We start from the raw sequence: 22,491 nt of genomic DNA, 5'->3' as shown, positions 1-22,491 counted from the left end.
AATAAAGGGATATAAGGAGTACGATTGTCTAGTGAACCTGTGGAAAATTCAGCTGTCTTTTAGACCACGTTTTTCAGTTTTGTAAAGTTTTCCCTCTAGGCAAAAGCTTAAAAAAAATTTTGGACAAGTACGATAAAAAGTATTTCTTTTTCTGTGTAGGTTTTAATGGGTCCCAAATTCCAGTGACATATGGGAATTTTAAAGTAGGAAGAGTTAATTGGTTGAGTGCTGTGTGAAATGGGACCATTTTCACTAGGTAAAACATTACGTTTGTTTTTCAGCTTAAAGAAGTGGTTATTGTACAGGTCATGAACCAGATTCCCTGGAATTCAGCACTGTGGAGGATGGGTCTCTACTCGGGCATCAGGCATGAAGAAGAATATCTACGGCAATATTGAAGACCTGGTAAATGTTTCTAGTTATTGTAAAATATTTGATTAGCATGTAGAGATTATCATATAGTGATTAAAGCCTTTAAAAATTGAGTTGGATTGAGTCCCCCCAGAAGTATAACCCTTGTTGATTATAGTAACATGGACTATGTATAGTGGAAGCAGTTGAAAGACACAACCGTGGTTGCTGCTTAAGGGTGCTCCTTTTTAAGTGACTGATCTTTAGTTTTTGTAGATGTTTCATAGTATCTGACTTACAAAATATATAAATAGTTTTCTGTAAGCCTCATGGAGCCTCGGTCTTCAACTCCAACAAGATTTTAGTCAAGTTTGTTTAGGTGATCTTGTCATTGCTGCATCTTTTGCCTTAGGAGATTTTATATTTCTGGGGAAAACATTTTTTTCTATATGGAATTAAGGCGCCTGAATGAAAAGGTTGTAGTAAGTGGCAGTATGACCTCTAATTTAGTTTTATGTGTACACCATTTTGTTTTAGCTGATCTGGTGCCAGTGTTCTAGGAGTAATTGTGAGAATAGTGTATCTGTGGGCATCCTGGTAAGGATTTAGGTATCATTTGTTCCATTTGTAGCTTTTCCAGTGATTCGTTGTGTGACCTTGTGCTAATTGGTTCACCTTTCTAAACTTTAGTTTCCTCCTATGTAAAATAGAATAATGATAACCACTGTGTAGAATTATTATAAGAAGTAAAGGACATAAAATGAAAGCTAGTAGAGTCCCTGGTGTGTAGTATGTGCTTCATAAATGTTAGTTCCCTTATCATCAATATTTTGATAACAACTTAAAATAACTTTAATTTATGAGACTGTTAAAGTGATGTCCCTAACATTACTCTTAGAGCTAGTTAGCTTTGCTTTTCAAATCTAAAGTTTCAACATTTTCATCAATATCTTCATTGCTGGAAATAGCAAATCTTTAATGAAAATTTTGGTTCTTTATAGTTAACACCCAGTAATTTAACACTTCAGGTATCTGTGTTATGAACACTTTTTAAATGTGTACATTATCCTGGATCAAGATGTTTATACATTTTTCAGTCTTTGGATCCTTACAGCCAAATTGCTGTACAGAAATTCTGTGCCAGTTGACATTCCCACTAGCACTGTGAGAATCTTTATTTTATTGGACTCTTTATTTATATTTTGTCTTTTAATTTTTTATTTCTTTAATTGCTAGTGAATGTAAACTTTTAAAATGATATCATTGGCAATTTCTATTTGTACATTGCTCATTGATGTCTTCTGCTGATTTTCTTCAACGATACATAGACTGTTTTTATTCTTTTGTCCAAAAGCCATTCTAAACATGTGTTGGATTTTTACCTCACCATTTTGATTCAGAGCTCAGGAGCTATTTCTGAGTGACCCCCCGCTCCCAGTATACTTACTCTCTCACCTGTGTGAGACATATCTCATACATATATCACACACATGTCTTCTCCCTCTGTTTCGCTCATTCACTGGGTCTCCCTCTTTATCCCAGTTTTGACCTGGTCATAATTAATACTTTATTCTTTTCACTTTTTCCTAGAAGTGGACAGATTAGGTAAGTTGGAGGAGGGGATAATGCAAGAAGAATTTTTTTCTTGGAATTCTAAGCATCTAGAGCAATTGCTTGATATGAATAAGAGTTTTTCATAAATATTGTTATATAAGTGAAAGAATGAACCCATTAAAATATGACCATTGCTTATTTTTTTCGCCCTTTAGTTCTTTGCCACATGGATAGACTAAATTTGGTTTAAAGAAATGTTTTTCAGTTCTTAAGATGATGAATATACCTAAACCAATAGGAGTCATAGATTGATTTGTCCCTCTTTTAAAGTTTATATAATTTATTTTTAGTGCAAGAATTACTAAAAGGTATTAGAATTCTGGAGGGCATCACCGTTTATCACTTAACCCAATATTTAAAAAGTAGTGTTTTATATATATATATGGATGTGTGTACACACACACACAACATTCACTGACAAATGTGTAGAATTTACATCATGCGTTGTATTAAACAGGTGGTTCATATAAAAATGGTAACACCTAGAGGTATAATAGAAAAAAGCTGTCAAGGACCGCGTATGTCAACAGGCCCTGATATCCATCACTTCATCATGGGATCTGAAGGTAAATATAACTGCAAATTTATTATGAAAAACTACAGGTTAGTGACTCAGTTTTGTGAAAATCTGATGTTTGATATCATATCTTTGAAAGAAAGACATGTTTTATATATTTAAAGAATGGTGATTTTAAAAAAGTTTTATTACTTTATTTAGTACTTAAAACTAAAGTTGTATATTCATGCGAACAATCTTAAGATTCAACTATTCCTCTTACATTTTGCTTTTTTACAGTTTTAGAGACGCTTGGTCTTTTTGGTTTTATTTGATTGTTTCTTTTAGAGTTTTTAATCAGTATTAGGAAAGGTAGTTGTTTTGGGTTAATAACAGTTTTGCTTTAACATTTTATACTATAATATCCTTTAATCTTGTCTGAATAATTAGGGGGAAAGGACTGACAAAGTATTGTTGTTTTATTGTCTTGTCTTTCTGTAATTATATCTTTTGTTACTGCTATTTGATTTTTTTAAGAAGTGGAATTTAAAATTCCATTGATTCACATGTCTTTTAAAACTTATGTTTGTCTTTTATGTTTTTACTACTTAAGTAGTATCCTTTGCTTGGCTACTTGACTGGGTAGGTTAGTGTATAGTTCTTTATTTTATCCATATAATTAATTTCCTATACAGAGAAAAATAAAACAAAAAACCCAAAAAACCTTTCTCTATTGCAAACTGTTATGGAGGCACTGTGGATTGTATGGTTCAATGAACATGGGCTTCTTTTTTTTAATTCTTAGAATGGTAGAGAGGGATACCCTTTACATTCAGAAAATTAACAAGTGTTGCTCAATTAACAGAGGAATACATTACTAATTTTCAGAGGGTAGCACAACTGAAAAAAAGATTTTTTGAAACATTTAGCTCTGTGCATGGATAAAAAGCAGTTACATAATAAACTAGGATGTTAGGCATAAATTTTAACCTTTAACACTTAACATCAGGAGGGAAAAAAGTGGCAAACTATGTCTTTTAGTGACATGCCAGAGGTCGTCAACCACTGAGTTATGACCAGTGGGATAGCTTAGATCTTTTCTTTCTGTGATAACCAGTGACAAACCTTTGTTAAGATATTGCCCCCTTTTATTCTCTTACTCCTTTCTGATCAGTATATTCTTCTATGGAAAACCAGAACAGTTTTAAAGAGAAAATAATATGTTAAATTCCTTTAAATAATATAGTTCTTCCACAAATATTATTCTGGAACTTCTTGTACTATTGCATTATCTAATAGTTAACTGAAGTAAAAATACAACTTTTTCACTTTTTGCCATCAATTGAATAACAATTAAAACTGATAATTATTGATTATACTAATGATATATATAGTTGGAGCTAGCCGATAAATATAAATTATCTTTCAAGTAACACATCAAACATTTTATCCCATTGATTAGAATTTGAAAAATTCTGGTTGCCGAGTCCTGTGTTGGCACACTCAGGACACACAGGAATAACAGATCATGATACAGTATGATCAATTCTATAATATAAATAAATACAGGAAAATACAGACAAAGGTCACATTCATACATACTTAGAAGAATCTTCCCCAGAGAGGACATACCTCAGTATTCTTAAAGGTTGATCAGGACAAAATAATCCTGACACAGTTGAGGGAATGAGGTGGGGGGAGAGTTGCCCTGCAGAGAGAACTGCATGTGGGCAGGCTTAGCAGTGAGAAAGAGCCATGTCTGTTTCCTGAAGCTGCCAGTTTTTTCAGTATATGGGAACATAAGATTTAATTGTAGGCTGGAGTGGGCAGCAGAATGGTAAAGGTGGTTGGAGACAGAATATGGTTTTTTATATGCCTTTTAAAATAGTTTGAATTTAATCTAAAAGACTGCACTACTTCCCTCAATAGTAATTATTGAATAAATTTAAGAAAGGCAAACTCATTATAATAAAGTAAGCAAAGAAAAATGTGTGGAAATATATTCTAAGGTAAATTACTGTATTTAAATGAGATTTTATAAATATACAAGCAGAATGATATAATGATTTAAGAACATGAAACTGAAGAGCATGAACTGTAAAATCTTTCAGATCTGGATTTCAGTCCTGTTTTCATCACTTATAGTTCTGTGACTTAGTGTAAATTAGGTAATTCTCTGTGCCCAATGTCCTCAGATATAAAATGGAGATAATAAAAGTATCCTTCTTCATCAACTTTTTTTTTGTGAGGACCAAATGAGATTATGCTAAGAAGTTTATAAGCATGTAATAAGTATTTAACAAATGTTAAATTTATCACTATTGTTGTGACTTTATTATTTTGGCATTCATGATTTTTACAAGTGTATTTATGGTCCTAATCCCCCATTTCTGTATGTGATAGAGTTATCTTAATATAAGTCAGGAGACAGCATAATTGAGAAAGTCAATTTATGTGAAATCATATTCTTTTGTAAAATGTATTTTTCTGCTATGTTGAACTATCTAAATAATAACCTCTTGCCTTAAATGTGAATCATAAAACTTTTTCTTCAGTTTTAAAAATACTTTTCTTTTGCTGTAGTTAAATCATTTGAGGGCAATCTTGACTGCATTATCGTTAAAAATCCTGTTTTCCCTACTAAGTTTCACGTGTGATTAACCACATTAAGTTTAATGTTTTTGTCTTGTTTTGTAATGTTTTTGTCTTGTTTTATGTTACAAATTTTCATATTTTTTTCAACAAGCAGCTTTCATTTTAGATTCTGTAACATGATCAGTATAATAAAATTGCAGTAAATAGCCAAAGGATTTGAAAGGCTTTGCATTTTTTCCCTATGTATGGAATTTACTAGTAACTTATAATGATTTGCTCTTTTATTGAAAAATGGTTGAAAGTACAGTTCTTTTTGTAATCCATGACCCAACCTTTAGCTTTTGCTCTAGAATGAAATAGTAGATGAAATGCTTACTATCAGTTCTTTTGTGTAGTTTTACTAGTCATCTTTTGGTTAAATAGATCTTACCCTTTAGTAGATTCTTTAGAAGAGGCACATTTGTATGTCCCATGAGTTCTGGAATGTTCTAAACTGTTTTCCTATGGCCTGATACTTGCAGGACAGCTTGAGTGGATATATTGTAATATCCTTGGGTCACACTTTCCTTGTTTTTTGAAAATGGTGCTCCACTGTTGCTTTGATTTTATATGTTGTTTTAAAGAAATCTGATGCTAGTTCTCTTGCCTCTTTAGCATGCTTCCTCTTTTTGCTTGGTGGCCCTGAGGATTTTTTTCTTTATTGTTCAAATTTACTTCTTTACAACTCAGAGTTTATTGTCCTGGGTCATTTTGCTCTGGTACCCAGTGAACCCTTTCTATGTGTATATTCAGGTCATCTTTTATTGTTCTTTTTTTTTTAATTGTGTTAAATATTTGGTTTTTTGACCATTCTTTTAATTTTTTCTTCTTAGGGACACCAATTATACATATGTGAGACTTCCTTGGCTTGTTTTTCATTTCAACTATTTTTCTCTCTGACCTTTATCTCAACTTCTTTTTTAATTTCATTTTCAGTTTTTTGGTTATTTTCCTGCTTTTCTTCAATGCCCTTTGTTAAGTTTTCATTTGAATCTGTAAGGTATGATCAAACAATATGGTGAATGTTTAAATTTTAAAAAATTTATTACAGTAAAATACATATTGCCATTAATTCCCCTCAAAATACTCCTCTTCTCTTAGAACATACTTATCGCATCATTCTTGCCTCTTTCTGAAGCAGTTCTGGAAGTCCTCTTTCATAAGTGTCTTTAGTTGCGCTGTCGTGGCTGCCTTGATGTCCTGAATCTATTCAAAACATTTACCTTTCATGGTGATTTTAACTTTGGGAAAGAGCCAGAAGTCGCATGGGGCCAGATCCCGTGAATAAGGTGGATGAGGACACACCGTGATGTTTTTATTTGACAGAAATTGCTGTACCAGATGTGATGTGTGACATGGAGCGTTGTTATGATGGAGGATGATTTATAGCACACTTAAAACACACCTTTCAACCATAGCTCACACCCAACTGACTGCATCAAACAAGTTGAAACTTGGTACACACTGTCACTAAGGTTCGACACGCTGCTTCCTGTATTGAAGATCTTGTCTTTCAGTCAGATGGCACTCAGCAGCAGCATTCACCATATTTTGTGATCACAAAAGGCTCTGTATCATCCATCGCATCTGGTATAGCAATTTCTGTCGAATAAAAATATTACGGTGTGTCCTCATCCACCTTATTCCAGATCAAGTACTGTGCAACTTCTGGCTCTTCCTCAAAGTCAAAATGACCATGAAAGGTAAACATTTAATCTTTACAGAACATCCTGGCAGCCATAACAATGCAACTGAAGACACTCATGAAAGAGGACTTCCAGAACCGCTTCAGAAAGTGGCAAGCACCATGGGATAATGTGTTCGAAGCGAGGGGGAGTATTTATACGGGGTTAATGTCAACGTGTCTTTTACTGTAATATTTTTTTTTTTACTTAAACATGCACGTATTGTTTGATCTTGTATTTTCTGTTCTCATTTGGATACCTTATAACTTAAGCTTCATTTTTTATGTCTCTATTGTTGTTGTTGTTGCTGTTCTATTTCTTACCTGAGTTTGGTCATCTCTTATTTCCTCTTGTTTTTTGTCCATTTATGTTTTTAGTGTTTATATTTCGGATTCAGGTATTTTTTCATATCCCCAAATGCTTGTTTGACATTATTTAATTCAATTTGAAATGTGTTACAGTTTTTTTCAAGATCATGGTTGGTTTTAGGGGAGACTTTTCACCCACAGAAAAGCTTTTATTTATATTTTCTGACTTTTTGCAGTAGTTTTTATGGATTTGGTCTGCTATTTTCTGTTCCTGTTTATTACTTGGAAAGTGTTCTTTTCTGTCATTTCTCCCTCTTTTGTGCTATTTGTTTTATGGATAGTGGTGGTTTTGGTAGGAGAAGGCATGGCATGTCTTGTTTCTCTTTAATTTCTGTGGGATCTGTAATTTCCCTCTCTTACTCTTCCCCTTCCCTGCCTGTCTCCCAGGACTACACTTCTCTAAATATCATGCTCCCTGAGTACTCCCCTTGCTTCTCCAGGGCTGCCATTTCTGGTTCCTCCCATTTTCAAACCCTTCCTCATAGCCAAGGCTATGTATGGATTACCAAGCCTTGTACATTATTTTGCCATTTCGTTACACTTTTGCTTCCAGGGTTGATTTTGTCTGTCATTCCTCCAAGTCTTCTCTCTCTCTCCTCTTTCTTATGGGATCGTTTTAAGTCTCCCTCACTCACTCTCTGCCCTTACAAGCTTTTAGCAGCTGGAAGGCTATAGAAAGTCTATTGGAATTTTTTTTTTATCTCTACTTACATGTAATTGAAAGGTCATAGTGTTTTTTGTGTGTGTGGTGTGGTGTTTTTTTTTCCCCTGAGTAATACTGAAGACTTAGGTGCTTTGTGGTTTTGTTTTCCTTATTGTTGATTTTTATTTTTATTTTTTATTTTTTGGAAAAGTAGAGGAAGAAGAAAGATTCAGATTCAAATGACAGCCATTCTTCTCAGTCCTGAAGTCACCTGAAAATATATTTTCAAATTACTAAAGATTTTATTTACTTCAAGCAAATCCTTTAATTACTATGAATAACCAAGGTCACAAGGCAGCTCAGAAAGAAATACTTGCGTTTTATATTAAATAGCAATTGAAGCTTTTAATTTCTTGAGAACAAGCGTTATATTTGAAACTTATAAACCAGAAAATTCTTAAATTTATTGTAACAAATTTTTATTAAAAACAAAAAAAAAGTGAATGACATATTAGCCTCTGTGATGTCTTACTGCTAATGGAGTTACTTGTAAAAACTTATATAAAGTGGATATAAAATAATTGGTATCATGTACATATAAACAAGTGATAAGTAATCTAAGTGTTTTACGTTACTCCACTGACACAATATTTTCAGAGCAAAAGAATCAATAAATATTAATATAGTAAAACTCAACACGAACCTTTTGATGAAGTGAATTCAAATGTATCCATTTGCGATTGGCTTAATTTGAATATATCTTAACGGAAGCTGCCCTGTGTCAATCTGCAGATGGATTTTGGTTTCACAGTGGGACCTCCCTGCAGAACTCATAGCTGGATAGTTATACTTGGTTATTTCATTAACTTTGCAATAATGCAGGGTCTCATTTAACTAATTTTTATTTTTTTTAACGTCACTTATAGTATTATGCTGTGGTTTACCACTTTAAAGTATCTACTATAGAAATGAGCAATATAGGTATACAGAAATTTAAGATATGGTCGCTTCTTACTGGTATGTTGGAATTTTTATGTAAATAAATTAGAATTTTAAAGAAAGTCTGCTTATGTAAAAGTATATATATGTGTGTATATATATATATTCTTTAACATTTTGAATAGGTAATTACATGTACACAATTAAAATATGTACAAATATGTACAAAATTCAAAAGGTGCTGAAGAATACACAGGGGACAGTCAGCCTCCTATCCCTGTCTTTCAGGTGTCTCCCTTGCCCAGAGTAAACACTATTGCTATATATAAGCATATACTGACTGTATGTATTTTTAAAAACACAAACGGAGTTTGCTGTTCTTTTCTTTACACTTAATTTCATAAAGCTTTCACCATAACATTACATTTAGAGCCCCTTCTTCTTTTTGAGAGCTATCCGATATTCCTTTCCTTGAATGTGCTTGTATTTAACAGGCGCTCATTGATTAGTTGGCATTTAAATGGTTTCTAATTTTTCTTTAGATTATATTTAGATTGGATTATATTATATGCTATAATTCAAAGAAATATTTTCACATGACTGTATTTTCAGATGCAAGAAAACATTTCATAAAAAGCTGGGAAATTAAAATCAAGGATTATCTTGACCTTCTGTTCCTTAATAAATTTCAATCTGATGACTTTTAAGTTTGAGCAAGTATTTATTAAAGTTTTCTGTAGTTTGTGAGTAGATTAGAGTAAATAGAAAAGACGATTCGTGTCTTTAGGAATTTATGGCTGACAAATTTCAGTTTCTTTATCGAAACAACTTTCAGTTGAGGTGTTAATTCCAAGACTGCCAGGAACTTCTAAAAATGTTGAAAAGGGTAGAAAGAATTACAGATAAGCTTATTGACGCTGTCCGTATAGTGGTAGGAAAATTAGCAACTTTAAAAATTAAAGTTATACTACTGTTTCGGTAAAACAGAATAAGTGTGATAGATAATTCTGTGCTAGCAGATGAGGAGGAGACAGCATCATACTAATAGTTTAACTGTCAACCATTTGCCTTTTTTTCTGGCAAGGGTTTAGAAAGTCTTTTAGACTCGTTTCTATAGGCTAAGATATCTATTTCTAAAAATTTCCCTATTGGTAAATGTATGGCTGATATTTAAGAAAGTAACTCTGAAGTTTCCTTTGTAATTTATTCTGAGAATTAAATAACTTATAATGGTTATTCCTATTTTTTAGCAGCTTTATTAAGATATAGTTCATACACCATAAAATTCGCATATTTAAAGTATATCCCTTAGAATAGTTCATGAGGTTAGTGTTTGAGATTTCTTCCTGAGCCTAGGCAGAGTCTTCCCCACTGGTTTTTTTTTTTTTTCTTTTTCCCCTAGTTTTATTGAGAAATAATATATCATTGTATAAGTTTAAAGTGTATAGCATCATGGTTTGATTTACATATTTTGTAAAATGATTACCACAAATAGGTTTAGTTAACATCCATCATCTCATATAGATACAATAAAAAGAAAAGAAAACATTTTCTCCTTGTGATGAGAATTCTTAGGATTTACTCTCTTAACAGCTTTCCTATACATATACCATACAGCAATGTTAAGTATAGTCATTATGTACGTTACATTCCTGGTACTTATTTGTCTTGTAATGGAAGTTTGTACTTTCTGAGCACCTCTCTCTAAACCCTCCTCCCCCAACTTCCCACCTCCCGTAACCACAATCTGATTTCTTTTTCTGTGAGTTTGCTGTGTTTTTATTGTTTTTGTTTGGTTGTTTGTTTATTTTTATTAGATTGACATATAAGTAAGATCATACAGTATTTGACTTTCTCTGTCTTATTTCACTTAGCGTAATGCCTTCCAAGTCCATCCAAGTTGTTATAAAAGGTAGGATTTCCTCGTTTTTTTTATGGCTGAATAATATTCCATTGTGTGTGTGTGTATGTGTGTGTGTATACATATACACATATACATATATACCACACTTCTTTATTAACTCATCTATTGATGGACACTTAGGTTGCTTCCATGTCTTGGCTGTTGTAAATAATGCTGCCATGAACATGGGATACAGATAATCTTTTCGAATTAGTGTTTTCATTTCCTTTAGATGTATTCCCAAAAATTAAATTGCTGGATCATATGGTAGTTCTATTTTTAATTTTTTGTGGAACCTCCATACGTTTTTCCATAGTGGCTGCAACAATTACTATCCCACTAACGGTGCACAAGGACTTCCTTTTTTTCCAAATCTCTCCAGCATTTGTTATTTCTTGTCTTTCTGATTATAGCCCTCTAACAAGTATGAGGTGACATCTCCTTGTAGATTTAATTTGTATTTCTGTAATGATTAGCGATGTTGAGCAGCTTTAATGTACTTGTTGGCCATTCATATATCTTCCTTGGAAAAATGTCTGTTCAGGTTGTTTGCCCATTTTTTTCTTCTTTTTTTGCTATTAAGTTGTATGAGTTCTTCATATACTTTAGATATTAACCCCTTATCAGATATGTGGTTTGCAAATACTTTTTCCCATTCCATAGGTTGTCTTTTCACGTTATTGATGGTTTCTTTTGCTCTGCAGAAACTTTTCAGTTTGATATAGTCCCATTTGTTTATTTTGATTTTGTTGTTTGTGCTTTAGGTGAGTTCCAAAAAATAATTACCATGATTCACGTCAAGGAGGTTTTTTCCTATATTTTCTTTTACGAGTTTAATGTTTTTGGTTTTACATTTAAGTCTTTATTCATTTAGTCTTTAAGTCTTTATTCATTGTCTTTATTCAATTTTTGTGAGTGATATAAGATAGGGGTCAAGTTTCATTCTTTTAACATATGAATATCCAGTTTTTCCCAGCACTATTTATTAAGGAGACTGCTCTTCATTGAGTATTCTTGGCTTGTCAAATACTAGTTGACTGTATATACTTGGTGTTGTTTCTGGGCTCTTGATTCCATTCCACTGGTCTATTTGTTTTAATGCCAGTACTGTACTGTTTTGATTACTATAGCTTTATAATATAGCTTGAAATCAGGAAGTGTGAAATCCTTCAGCTCAGGATTTCTTTGGCTGTTCAGGGTCTTTTGTGGTTCCCACCACCATAAATTTTAGGAGTGTTTTTTTCTATTTCTCTAAAAAATGCCATTGAAATCTTCGTAGGGATTGCATTGAATCTATAGATAGCTTTTGCTAGTATTGACATTTTACATTATTAATTTTTCCCATCCAAGAACGTGGGATAGCTTTCTATTTACTGTATTTGTATCTTCTTGATTTATCAGTGTTTTGTAGTTTTCAGAGTAGCGATCTTTCACCACCTTGGTTAAATTTATTCCTAAGTATTTTATTGTTTTTGATGCTGTAGTAAAATGGGATCAATTTATTTCTTTTTCAGAAAATTCATAAGTAGTGTATAAAAGTACTACTGATTTTGTATGTTAATTTTGTGTCTTATAACTTTACTGAATTCATTGATTAGTCCTAACAGTTTTTTGGTTGAGTCTTTAGGACTTTTTTTAATATAAAATCATATCATCTTCAAATAGGCAGTTTTATTTCTTCCTTTCCAATTTCAATTACTTTTTTTTTTCCTTGTCTGATTGCTCTAACTAGGACTTCCAATGTCCCCACTGTTTCTATGCAGGCAAACTAGCTGGCCTATAGTTTTACGTACATCTCTAATAAATTTATGATCTCCCAATGGCCTTTTACCACATTCTTGTTATTTTAGAGAGTATTCTTAGGTTTGAACTTCTCCATGCTTTGTTGCAAATGATTTCTTTTGGAAAGAGGTAAGAGCTGTTTTATGGCTTGTTTCTCAGACAAAAATCTCTGAGCCATGCTCTGGAGGTAGGAGTGGGGACAGTAGCATACTTTTCTCTGAGGGCACCCCTGCTTTAGAAGCTGATTGCTAGGAGGAAGGAGGAAAGAAAGTAGGTCCTCTCGATTGACTTGTTCTGACGAGATACCAGCCCTTTACCAGCCAGCATTAGGGCAATTGTGACCCCAGTATTAGTGCACACTCAAAGTAGAGACTCTGTCCCACCAGTTAAGGCTGGGTGCAAGAGGTGAGCCCCCACCACCTTTTGGCTGCACTCACCTGGAACTTAACCTCAGTCAAAGGTAGCTGAGGACCAACCAAGTATTACATGGAATAGGATCAAAGGTTTTTCTGAAATGAAGAAAGTCTTCATGTATACATCCAAGAAAAAGGAAAACACATGTCCACACAAAAACTTGTACACATATATTCATAGTAACATTATTCATAGCAGCCTAAAAGTGAAAACCTATGGAACTTTCAGCCCCACCCCCTGACCTCTGGGGAGGGGGGCGGGCTGGATGTTGAATTTGTCCCAATGGCCAGTGGTTTATTTGATCATGCCTATGTAATGACACCTCCATAAAAATCCCAAAATGTGGGTTTTGGAGAGCTTCCTGGTTGGTGAACACGTGGAAATGCTGAGAAGGTATTGTGTCTGGGAGGGCATGGAAACTCTGACCTCTTCCCCCATACTTTGCCCTATACAGCTCTTCCATCTGGCTACTTTTGAGTTGGATCCTTTTATGATAAACTGGTAATCTAGTAAAAAAAAAAAGTAGAAACCCAAATGCCCATCAACTGATGAATGGTTAAGCAATCATGAGTTATACCATAAAATAGAACAATATTCAGCAATTAAAAAAGAATGGAGTACTTAATACATACTATATAACATGGATGAACCTGAAAACATTTTCGAAGTGAAAGAAGCCAATCACAACAGACCATATTTTAAGATTCTGTTTATATGCAATGTACAGAATAGGCAAATTTATAGAGACAGAAAATAGATTGGTGGTTGTCGAGGGCTGAGGTGTGTGGGGAAGGGAATGGGGAATGACTGTTTCATGGATATAGGGTTTCTTTTCGTGGGTGATGAAAATGTTCTAAACTTAGACTGTAGTGATAGTTGCATGTATCTGTGAATATACTAAAAACCATTGAATTTTATACTTCAAGTGGGTGAATTTTAAGGTCTGTGAATTATATCTCAAAAAAGATACTAAAATAAAAGAGAAAGTCTAGTTGCTTTAGTTATCTTTTAAAATGTACAAGATATATCTATTTTTATTGAAATATTAATTGGGCCAAATTTGCAGAACTTTTGTGATTTTGCACGTCATAATAGGGTCATATTTGATATCTCAGTATGAAATTATTTGTGTATGTAATGAACATTTTGTGATCTAATGTAAGTTGCTTTTATGGACTCAGTAGTTTTTAATCTTGTATTATATATTGACATTTTATTTTAGGTATATTATACATTTATTGGAAGCTTTGATTTTTGATACTTTTTGTTTATTTCTAGTGTTGTAATTAAGTTCTACAATTTCAAAGATTGCCCTCTGTGTTCTTTTTTTTAATGATTCTCAGAAAGTTTTACTAATAGTATTAATTTCTACCATTTGTACATCAGAAACCAATTTGAAAAGCTTGGCTTATGAATACAATTGTTTTTAACCACGTCTCTTCAAATATTTTTAGCATAGATATTAATATTTAGAGCACAATTTATATGAACTTTTCTTTTCTTTATTTTCCCCTGTTCCTTTACCTATTGAACTTTTCTTCCTCTTTGATTTGTCCCCCACTGCTCCATGTAATAAAGAAAAGAATATTTGTTTCCTTGGTGGTTCTCTTGTGCTGTATGTTTATAACTTTTGTCTCTGAAATATCTGTTTTCTTGTTTCTTACAAGGGCATCTCAGTATTGCCTTTGTCTTTGTATGAATTCCTAAGGCAAAAGGCAAGGTGTAAATAGCCCCTCGATTTCTTCTATCATCTTAGGTTCTCATGGGAGTTAGGTTCTTTTTGGCCCCAATAAATTGTTCTTACAGTAAAAATAGGCAAATATCAAAACATACTTTGTCTGAATGCATATGAGATATAAAAACCTGTTGCTTTTCAAATATTTATTTTTCTTTTAATAAGTTGTAATACTTTTAAAACTATTTAAAAATAATCTTTTTGGAGAAAGTTACCTTAAAATGTTTTTCTAAAAAATATATATATAGATACATAACTAAGAAAATGTATTCTAAAAACTTTTTTTAGAAATTATAAAATTTGCTTACTTGTTTTTCTAGAAAAGCTTGGGTAGCCATTATTCCCAAACAGAATATATTAAATAGATTTAAATATGAACAATAGAATACATTAATTGAATAAATAGCTAAAGTAGATTTAAATATGATTTAGAAAATTGGCATGTGACATATTGGATTATTCCCCCTTCTTTTTCAGGAACTCTTGGTGTGATAACAGAAGCTACAATAAAAATCAGACCAATCCCGAATACCAAAAGTATGGCTCAGTAGCTTTCCCTAATTTGAACAAGGAGTAGCCTGTTTAAGAGAAATTGCAAAACAGGTAAAAAACAAAAACAAAAACAAAAAACCCACCCATATATATTTACATTTCTTAAATTCTACTGCGTAATTGATTTTGGTATGTCACATATAATCTTCATATTTAGTTGTGTTATATTTGTGGTTTTTACCCAGCCCTATATGAAAAGGTAATGTTGTAAAATCATTCCTTCAAGTGCAGTTGCTATTTCTTTCAGTAATTATACACCTATTTCTTGGTTTAAAGAGTGCTGTACAATTGTAAGCCAAGGTAAGATGCGTATTTGGGTTGATGGCTTCCAATGACTGCCTTTTATTGAATGTTTTCTTAAGTTATTTTTGGGTAATATATTTTGTGATTAATTGAAGTAATATTTAATTTTTCTTAAATTGAGACATTTATTGAAATTAATGGCTGAATATCAGTGTCCCCAAAATTTAGAAATTATATATAGGTAATCAAACTTTATCCGTTCTTAGAATGTGCTACTACTATGCCCTACTTTGTTTTATAATATTACTGAAGCTATAGTTTAAATTAAGTAATATAATGTAGTATAGCATAGTATAATATATTTAGCTATAAGCTAAAATGAATTCCCATTTTCTATTCCCTACTTAAAAAAAGGGATATATTAATATTATCAAGGGTTTTTAGAGACTAGATAATGCCAGGTAATTTATTTCTGTATGTAGTTCTGTGTATCAGTGTGGAAATTGTTTCATTTCTTTAGGCATTTGCTTCACTGTTTAAACTACAGTGGTTTGTGAAAAAAAATCCTTATTTCAACATTTCCCAGCAGGGAGGGGTTAAGAGACTATACTTCAGCCTCTCCTTGCTTTCTCCAAACTCCTGGAGTTTGTACTTCCCATCAGCTACACTATACTAGATGAGAATCTTGAGCGCACAGGAGCTTTCTGATGTGACCCATGTAGATCAGCTTCAGGCTATCAGAGCAGAGGGAGGATCTGATGAGGCAAAGGAATTCTGTCCTGCTAGTACTCCATGTTCATTGTGTGCTTTGTAAGGTACTGAAATGAAAATTGCTAAATAGTCTTCCCACCATCCTAAGAGAACTGCTATTAATGTTTTAAAGAAATTTAAAATAGGCCCCCAAAAATGTTATATTTACCCACATATTTATTTATCATTTCCTGTGCTCTTTATCTTATACACTCACTTTTGCTTTCTGAGACTCATTCTTTCTGACAGTTGGCACTTTTAGGAAGTCCAGGTATGTGATCACCTAATCTAATAGTTCACAAGGATAATTTTGATCATTTTCAAGTAGCTTCAGTTATGTATCAGTTAGATTGTTTCTCCTATCAAGACTTAGCTGTAGGCCCCTTAATCTTAATTGTTTTACTCTTGGGTGGGTGCGGGGAGAGTTTAAGAAGAAGTATAGTCCTGGAATGAACAGCTTGAATTTGTGGCAGGTTACTTTGGTGGAGTTAAAGTAGAAGTAAATGTTAATAGTTGAAATCTTTACATAAAAGAGTTTCTAATTCACAAGAACTTTGGGGATATTGTATTGTGGTTAGGAAGTTGTGATATAGTAAGTATTATGCTATGTTTGCTAAAATAATGAGATGGCAACAATATTTAAAAGCAGGATTATTGAATAAAGGAGGAATGGAGACAAGTTTTAGGAGTGAATATCTGAGCACTGGGCAGGAAAGTAGAAGTGTGTTCTGATATATGTTGCTAAACCTATATGCTAAACCTTCTTGGCTCACTTAAATGCCAAGAAAAGTAAGTTCAAATTTAAGATATTCTAAGTATTAAGAAATAAAAGAACTACTTGCAGAGCTTTATGATTTATGCCTTGGAAAATGGGAAGCTAGGGTTTTTTTGTTTATTTTTTAAGAAAATAACCATAAGTTCACCAATTAAAAATCAAAATGAAACCAAACATTTTTCATGAATAGATTATATTTTCTTGTTAATTTAAAATATTCCTTAATGAGTGATATTTTTTTTATTCCAGTATTTTTACTTTGTATTGTAATTTATTCTTTGTGTTAAGTACTTTTATTTTCATTTACTTTTTACCTTTGTCAACTTGACTATTCCCCACCCAAAAAGCTTTGTTATTCAAGATGTAGTTCAGATTATGTCTCTTGTTCAAGTTTTGAATGACGTCTTTTTAATTGACCATTATGGCCTCCATTTTTATATAGCAAAATAAACATGAATGCCCAATGAGGTTTTAAAACATAATTATAGAATTTATAAAACGAGTCTGATTTGTATGTATTTTCAACAAAAGGTCTTAATGAGGTCACATTCAGTCTGTGTTGGCCAAGTCTACCCCTGCGCAGTATCTCTACTCTGTAGGAAAAAGATTCACTAATTTGTTTAAAAGTGTTGTTATATGATCTTTGGAGTAGAGATAAACATACTTAATGCATCACTGACTGCTCCATCTGCTTTTCCACATTGCAAATACATCTAAATATATTTTAGGTTTCATTAATGAGAAATAATGTACAAATGTATCAAGATCTTAAATTTATAATTTTATGACAGTGAAAATGTTGGATTTAAACATAAATAGTTGGTACAATTTGATGTAGTTTTTGTCACAGATTAATATGCCCCCAGATAGAAAGTAATAGAGAAGAATTGTGAAATTTTCCTTCATCCTTGAATAAATCAGTAAACATTGCCCTTTTGTTTGTTTTAAAAAATTATTTAGGTAGTCACATAATAACCATAATCTAAATTCACTACACAAAACTATGTTGAATTACCTGGAATAAATAAAGGTGATGATTGCTAGAAAGTGCCACCCTGTGGTTAAAAAGCAGATAAAAAAGAAAGCTTATTTTAATCTATAGCTTTAAAAATTTGATTCTTTGTATTTAATAATAGACAATTTTTAGAGATAAGTACCATGCAACTAGAAAGCTTGTCTTACTTGAAGCTGATTAAAAAGCCTAGATAGATATTTTATTCTCAAATACTGCTCTTATGAATGAAACAGTTGAGATATCTCACTATTTGGGGAACCTATTAATATTATAGTGCACATGGAGAGAGGTATTAATGTTTACCTTCTCTGGAAATGAGTAAATGCTAGCATTATTGTTTAGGGACATTCACATACTAATTTATAGAATGTACAAATCTTACATGTCAAGAATGGTACTGTATGTGCTGCCTTGCTTCATAACAGAATTCTCAGGCAGGAAAATTGAGGAAATTACCAAGTTTTGGCACTAGTCATTGTTCAATTTGCGATTCGGATTTTCATCTGATAGCAGAGGAATTAAGATCCATTAAAATAGACGACAGTACATACTTTATGATTGTGCCAAATTCCTGATTGAATAATGAGTTGGCTGCTTGTAATTCCTCACTGTCATTTCATAGCACTTCCATTTTTGCAGTATTTTCAGACTCAAGTTGCTTTGGAAATGGGAAACTGTATTTTGGATGAGTACCTTTTGGAAAGGAGCATCTGTGATTGTTCACAAATAGCAGCGTGGGCTCTGTGTTTATTTTCATCACTGTTCTTGCTGAAGGGAATAAATTGCACAACCTTATACTGGCTGCAGCAGGATTCTGCTAAGGTCTCTCCTCTGATCTTTGTCCACGTGAGGAATTACCCTCTTTCAGTACTTCACTACCTTGTGAAGAGCTAGAAAGGAAGATTTAGTGGAAGATTAATGTGATTCTATCTCATAAGTGGCAGTCCAGTATAATCTCCAGCTTTACTCAGTAGATGGGTAAGTGACTTTTAAGACTTTCTCAGACAAAACATTTGAGATCTTGCTTCCCAGCATGTCAGTTTGACTCAAATAAAATCTTACAAAAATTGAAAGAAAAAAAAAGACTTTCTCAGAAAGTAGATTTCCTACTGTAACCGCTCAAGAAGGAGAAAATTGTGTTTTTTAATCAGAATGTCAGATATATTTTATTTTTCTCTTATAATCGGTTGTTTGTTTTCAAATGACTTGATGGGAGAGCTGAGTGTTGAAATGAGCTCAAAAGCAATTTTTGAAGTTTGAGTTTTTTCCTCCCCCCAGTAAAACTTAGGACTTATGCCCAGTGGTATTCAGAGAGGAACATTTGTTCCATTAACAAGATACAGTGACTGTAAGTGCGGCATAAATTAGTATGCGTTCCTCTGAAAACTGTCTTTCTCAGTATCAGAACTAGGTTTTTAGAGTTATAGATTAAAAGGCAGCTTTATCTCTCACTACCTTTGGACAAGGGGTGGCCCTTTCTATACATACCACCACTTTCATTTTAAACAATTTAAAACTGATAGGGTGTTTTTTTCTAGTGAGTGTAGACGATAATTTGGGAAGAAATATATAGTTCATGTCTGACACCTCAGAATGTTATATCTCAACTTTGAATTGTTCTGTTTTCAACTTGATTTATCCTGGAGGGGTTCATATAAATTGAAAGGAGTTAAAACATTTAAAACTTCTCTTATATTCAACAGTAATTCTTGGAAATAATTTATTACATATAGAAAGTGGAATTGTTATTTTAAATTGTTTTTTTTTGGAAAAAAATTATATTTTTCTCCCTCTGAAGCAGAGAATAACCTAGCCAAATGTTTGATCAATTGGATTCTTTCTTGTGTGACCCAGCAAAATGTATTAAACTTACGGACAGTTATGACATGCTTTTGACCAGGGCTGCTTAGAACAAGTCATTACACCTTTACTAAACTGAAAATACAAAATTATGACTAGGACACTCAGTGTGTTTGTCATTATTTATCTCTTGGATCTTCCCTTAATATAAGAGAAGGGAAATATCTACCTATAATATATATTATTTCATTCTTTACAACCAAGAGATAATTTTCTTGTTAAAAAGAGGTCTTGTTGTTTACAATGTAGACTCCTCACTGTAAGCTATGATGTCATTTCCAGTAGGACTAACCAGTTATATCAATAGCCTTAAATATTGTATGATTTATAGTATCAATTCTGATTTATTAGTTACTGGAAGAATTCTGTCTACAGTTTTAGTTTTTATATCTAGAAATTTTCATTTAACAAAATTCTCTTTTTTCACAGACCCTTTTTGAACTTTTTAATTTTGTTTTATTATGTATTTTTATATGAAATAGCATGGTCTTAACTTATATCCAACACTGCATACTACATAAAAGGATGTTAAGTTAAATAGTTCCTGTCTTCTAATAATCACTAAGCATATTGCCTATTATGATAAATTTTCTGTGTTTAAGTTTTTGTATAACAGTGTACAAAGGGTTTGGCTTTGAAGCATTGGCTTTCGAAATGGTATGAGATTTACTAGACTATCTCCAGAATAGTCTTGTAGCTCACAAATTTGGGCTGTTGTACAATCTGCATAGAAAGTTTGATTTACTCCTTGAAGAAACACCTTTTCAATTCAAAGGCAGTTCATTCCTTAACCAAAATACCAGAGGTATAGGACTACCATTCAGTGCTTATATTTTATAGTTTATTCTTAATGAAATTACAATAGTAAAAATCCTACAGACAATTAAAATATGTTAATACTGAATTTCTTTTGACAGTAACTAGTAAACCAAGAGATACTTTCTTGAATAATTAATATATCTCATCTGAAGTGTATGTTCCAGTTTTCTCTGTGATGAGAAAGAGATATGACTTGGCTCTGTAGAAACAGATTTTGCAGAAATCTTTTAATGTGTTTCTTATAAGGACCAATTTTTGGAGAAAATGGTTAGGTTGAGAAATCTGTTGCTTTTGAAGTTAGTTCAGAGAATTCTACTAGGAATTTACTAAGTAAACAAGACTAATCAAAGTGGTTGTTTTTTATTTTTCAGGTTTTATATTCAAGTAAATTCCTGGTTTTAAATCCCCATCATTAAAGCAAGAAATTGCTAGCAATTTGATTAGTCTTATACCCACACTTTGAGGACAATGTGGTTATTTATTTCTTCTTTGCGCAGATGAAACAAAGATAATTGATAGTTCTTTATTAGTCCATAGAGTTTCTCATATATTTTTAGACTATTTACTAAGTATAAAGTACACTTTAGGTACAAGTCAAGTGATATTAGAGATTCTAGTAAGGGCACATTTATCATAGTAAGAAAGAGCAAAAGAAATCAATTATTTCATTAACTTCAGTTCAAGTAAGCAATTTTTGTTTGAGTGTTCCTTAAATTCCCTGTATCTATCATTAACCCACCATTAAACGTGGTGAAAATAGTCCCTCTCAGGTTAGTTCTGATCACCTACCACCAGGGGTCACTTTAAGTCAAGGACCCCTTTCCGCCTTTCCTAATCTGTGGAATACTCTTAGTGAAGCATAATTGAATAGCATGGGAGTGAAAGTAGAGTTCAGACTCTCAGAATTTTTGATGTCTCTAACTTTTAAAGGAAATATTTCAAGGTTATATTACCTAAGAAATTAGTTTTATAGCAATTGAAACATAACCTAATCTTAACTATAGGTATAGAAACCCAGAATGTTGTTCTTTTTAAATTATAGTAACATTACTTTGGTGTTTTGATTATAGGAACTTCTATTTAATTAGCTCTGTAGTGACAACTTTCAATTTAAAATTCTAAGAAACTTTTTTTCCTCTGTATTTTTAGAATGATGCACAATTTCCAGAGGCTCATAAAGCAACCTAGATTCACTTTTTTAATTTGAGTGCTTTACCTCTGAGAATTTACTTGTGGCAATAACTGAAAAACTACATTTACTGACTTTTAAAAAATATGCGGCATTATTAAAACATGAGACTTAATAAAGCTGATGGTTTGATTTTGATAATTTGTTAAAAGTCAGTGTTGAAAACTAATTTAATATGTATTATCTAAATACAAAAAACTTTCTTTAATTTCTTATTCTTCTCTTATAGTATAATAAGTCTGTAAGCATCTACTCTGCCTTGATGTACAAGTAGGAGTAGTGGAGGACTGACTAGTTTATGTGACTCAGCTGTCAAGTTAAATTCATGCTCAATGTAATTGAATATGGGCTGCTGTATGTAGCAAGGGCCCTGAAGCTTTCTTACTTACTTTTCCAACTTTTAAATTTGTAGATTTTAAGCATACAGAAACTTTGAAAGACTAGTATAGTGATCATCTGTATATCCATCTTGTATATTCAGTAGTTGTTAACTTTTTGCTTTGTTTTATGTTTGTGTATTACGTTTTCTGTACCATTTGAAATTAAGTTGGAGACATCATTACACTTGACCTCTAAAAACTTCTAAAAATAAAGGTGTTCTTTATAACCACAATACCGTTATCATGTCTAAGAAAATCAGTAATTTCTTAAGGCCATCTAATATTCTATAATCAGTTTATTTCATTTGTCCCCAAGATGTATTTTGTGGGTAGTGTTTTCAAAC

General features: G+C 32.4%; 1 protein-coding gene across 1 annotated transcript in view; it reads left to right on the top strand.

Annotated features, from left to right (window-relative positions):
- AGPS (alkylglycerone phosphate synthase) overlaps positions 1–22,491 on the top strand; it is a 119,269-nt gene that overhangs the window by 50,658 nt on the left and 46,120 nt on the right. The window contains 6 exon segments of the mRNA XM_033111798.1: positions 289–335; positions 338–405; positions 2,423–2,531; positions 15,042–15,083; positions 15,086–15,121; positions 15,124–15,167. Of these exon segments, the coding sequence (XP_032967689.1) occupies positions 289–335; positions 338–405; positions 2,423–2,531; positions 15,042–15,083; positions 15,086–15,121; positions 15,124–15,167 (346 nt within the window).

Source organism: Rhinolophus ferrumequinum, chromosome 8 (assembly GCF_004115265.2).
Source record: "Rhinolophus ferrumequinum isolate MPI-CBG mRhiFer1 chromosome 8, mRhiFer1_v1.p, whole genome shotgun sequence".
NCBI lineage: Eukaryota > Metazoa > Chordata > Mammalia > Chiroptera > Rhinolophidae > Rhinolophus > Rhinolophus ferrumequinum.
The sequence above is the reverse complement of the archived record's forward strand: the minus strand, read 5'-3'. Positions and strand labels throughout refer to the sequence as shown.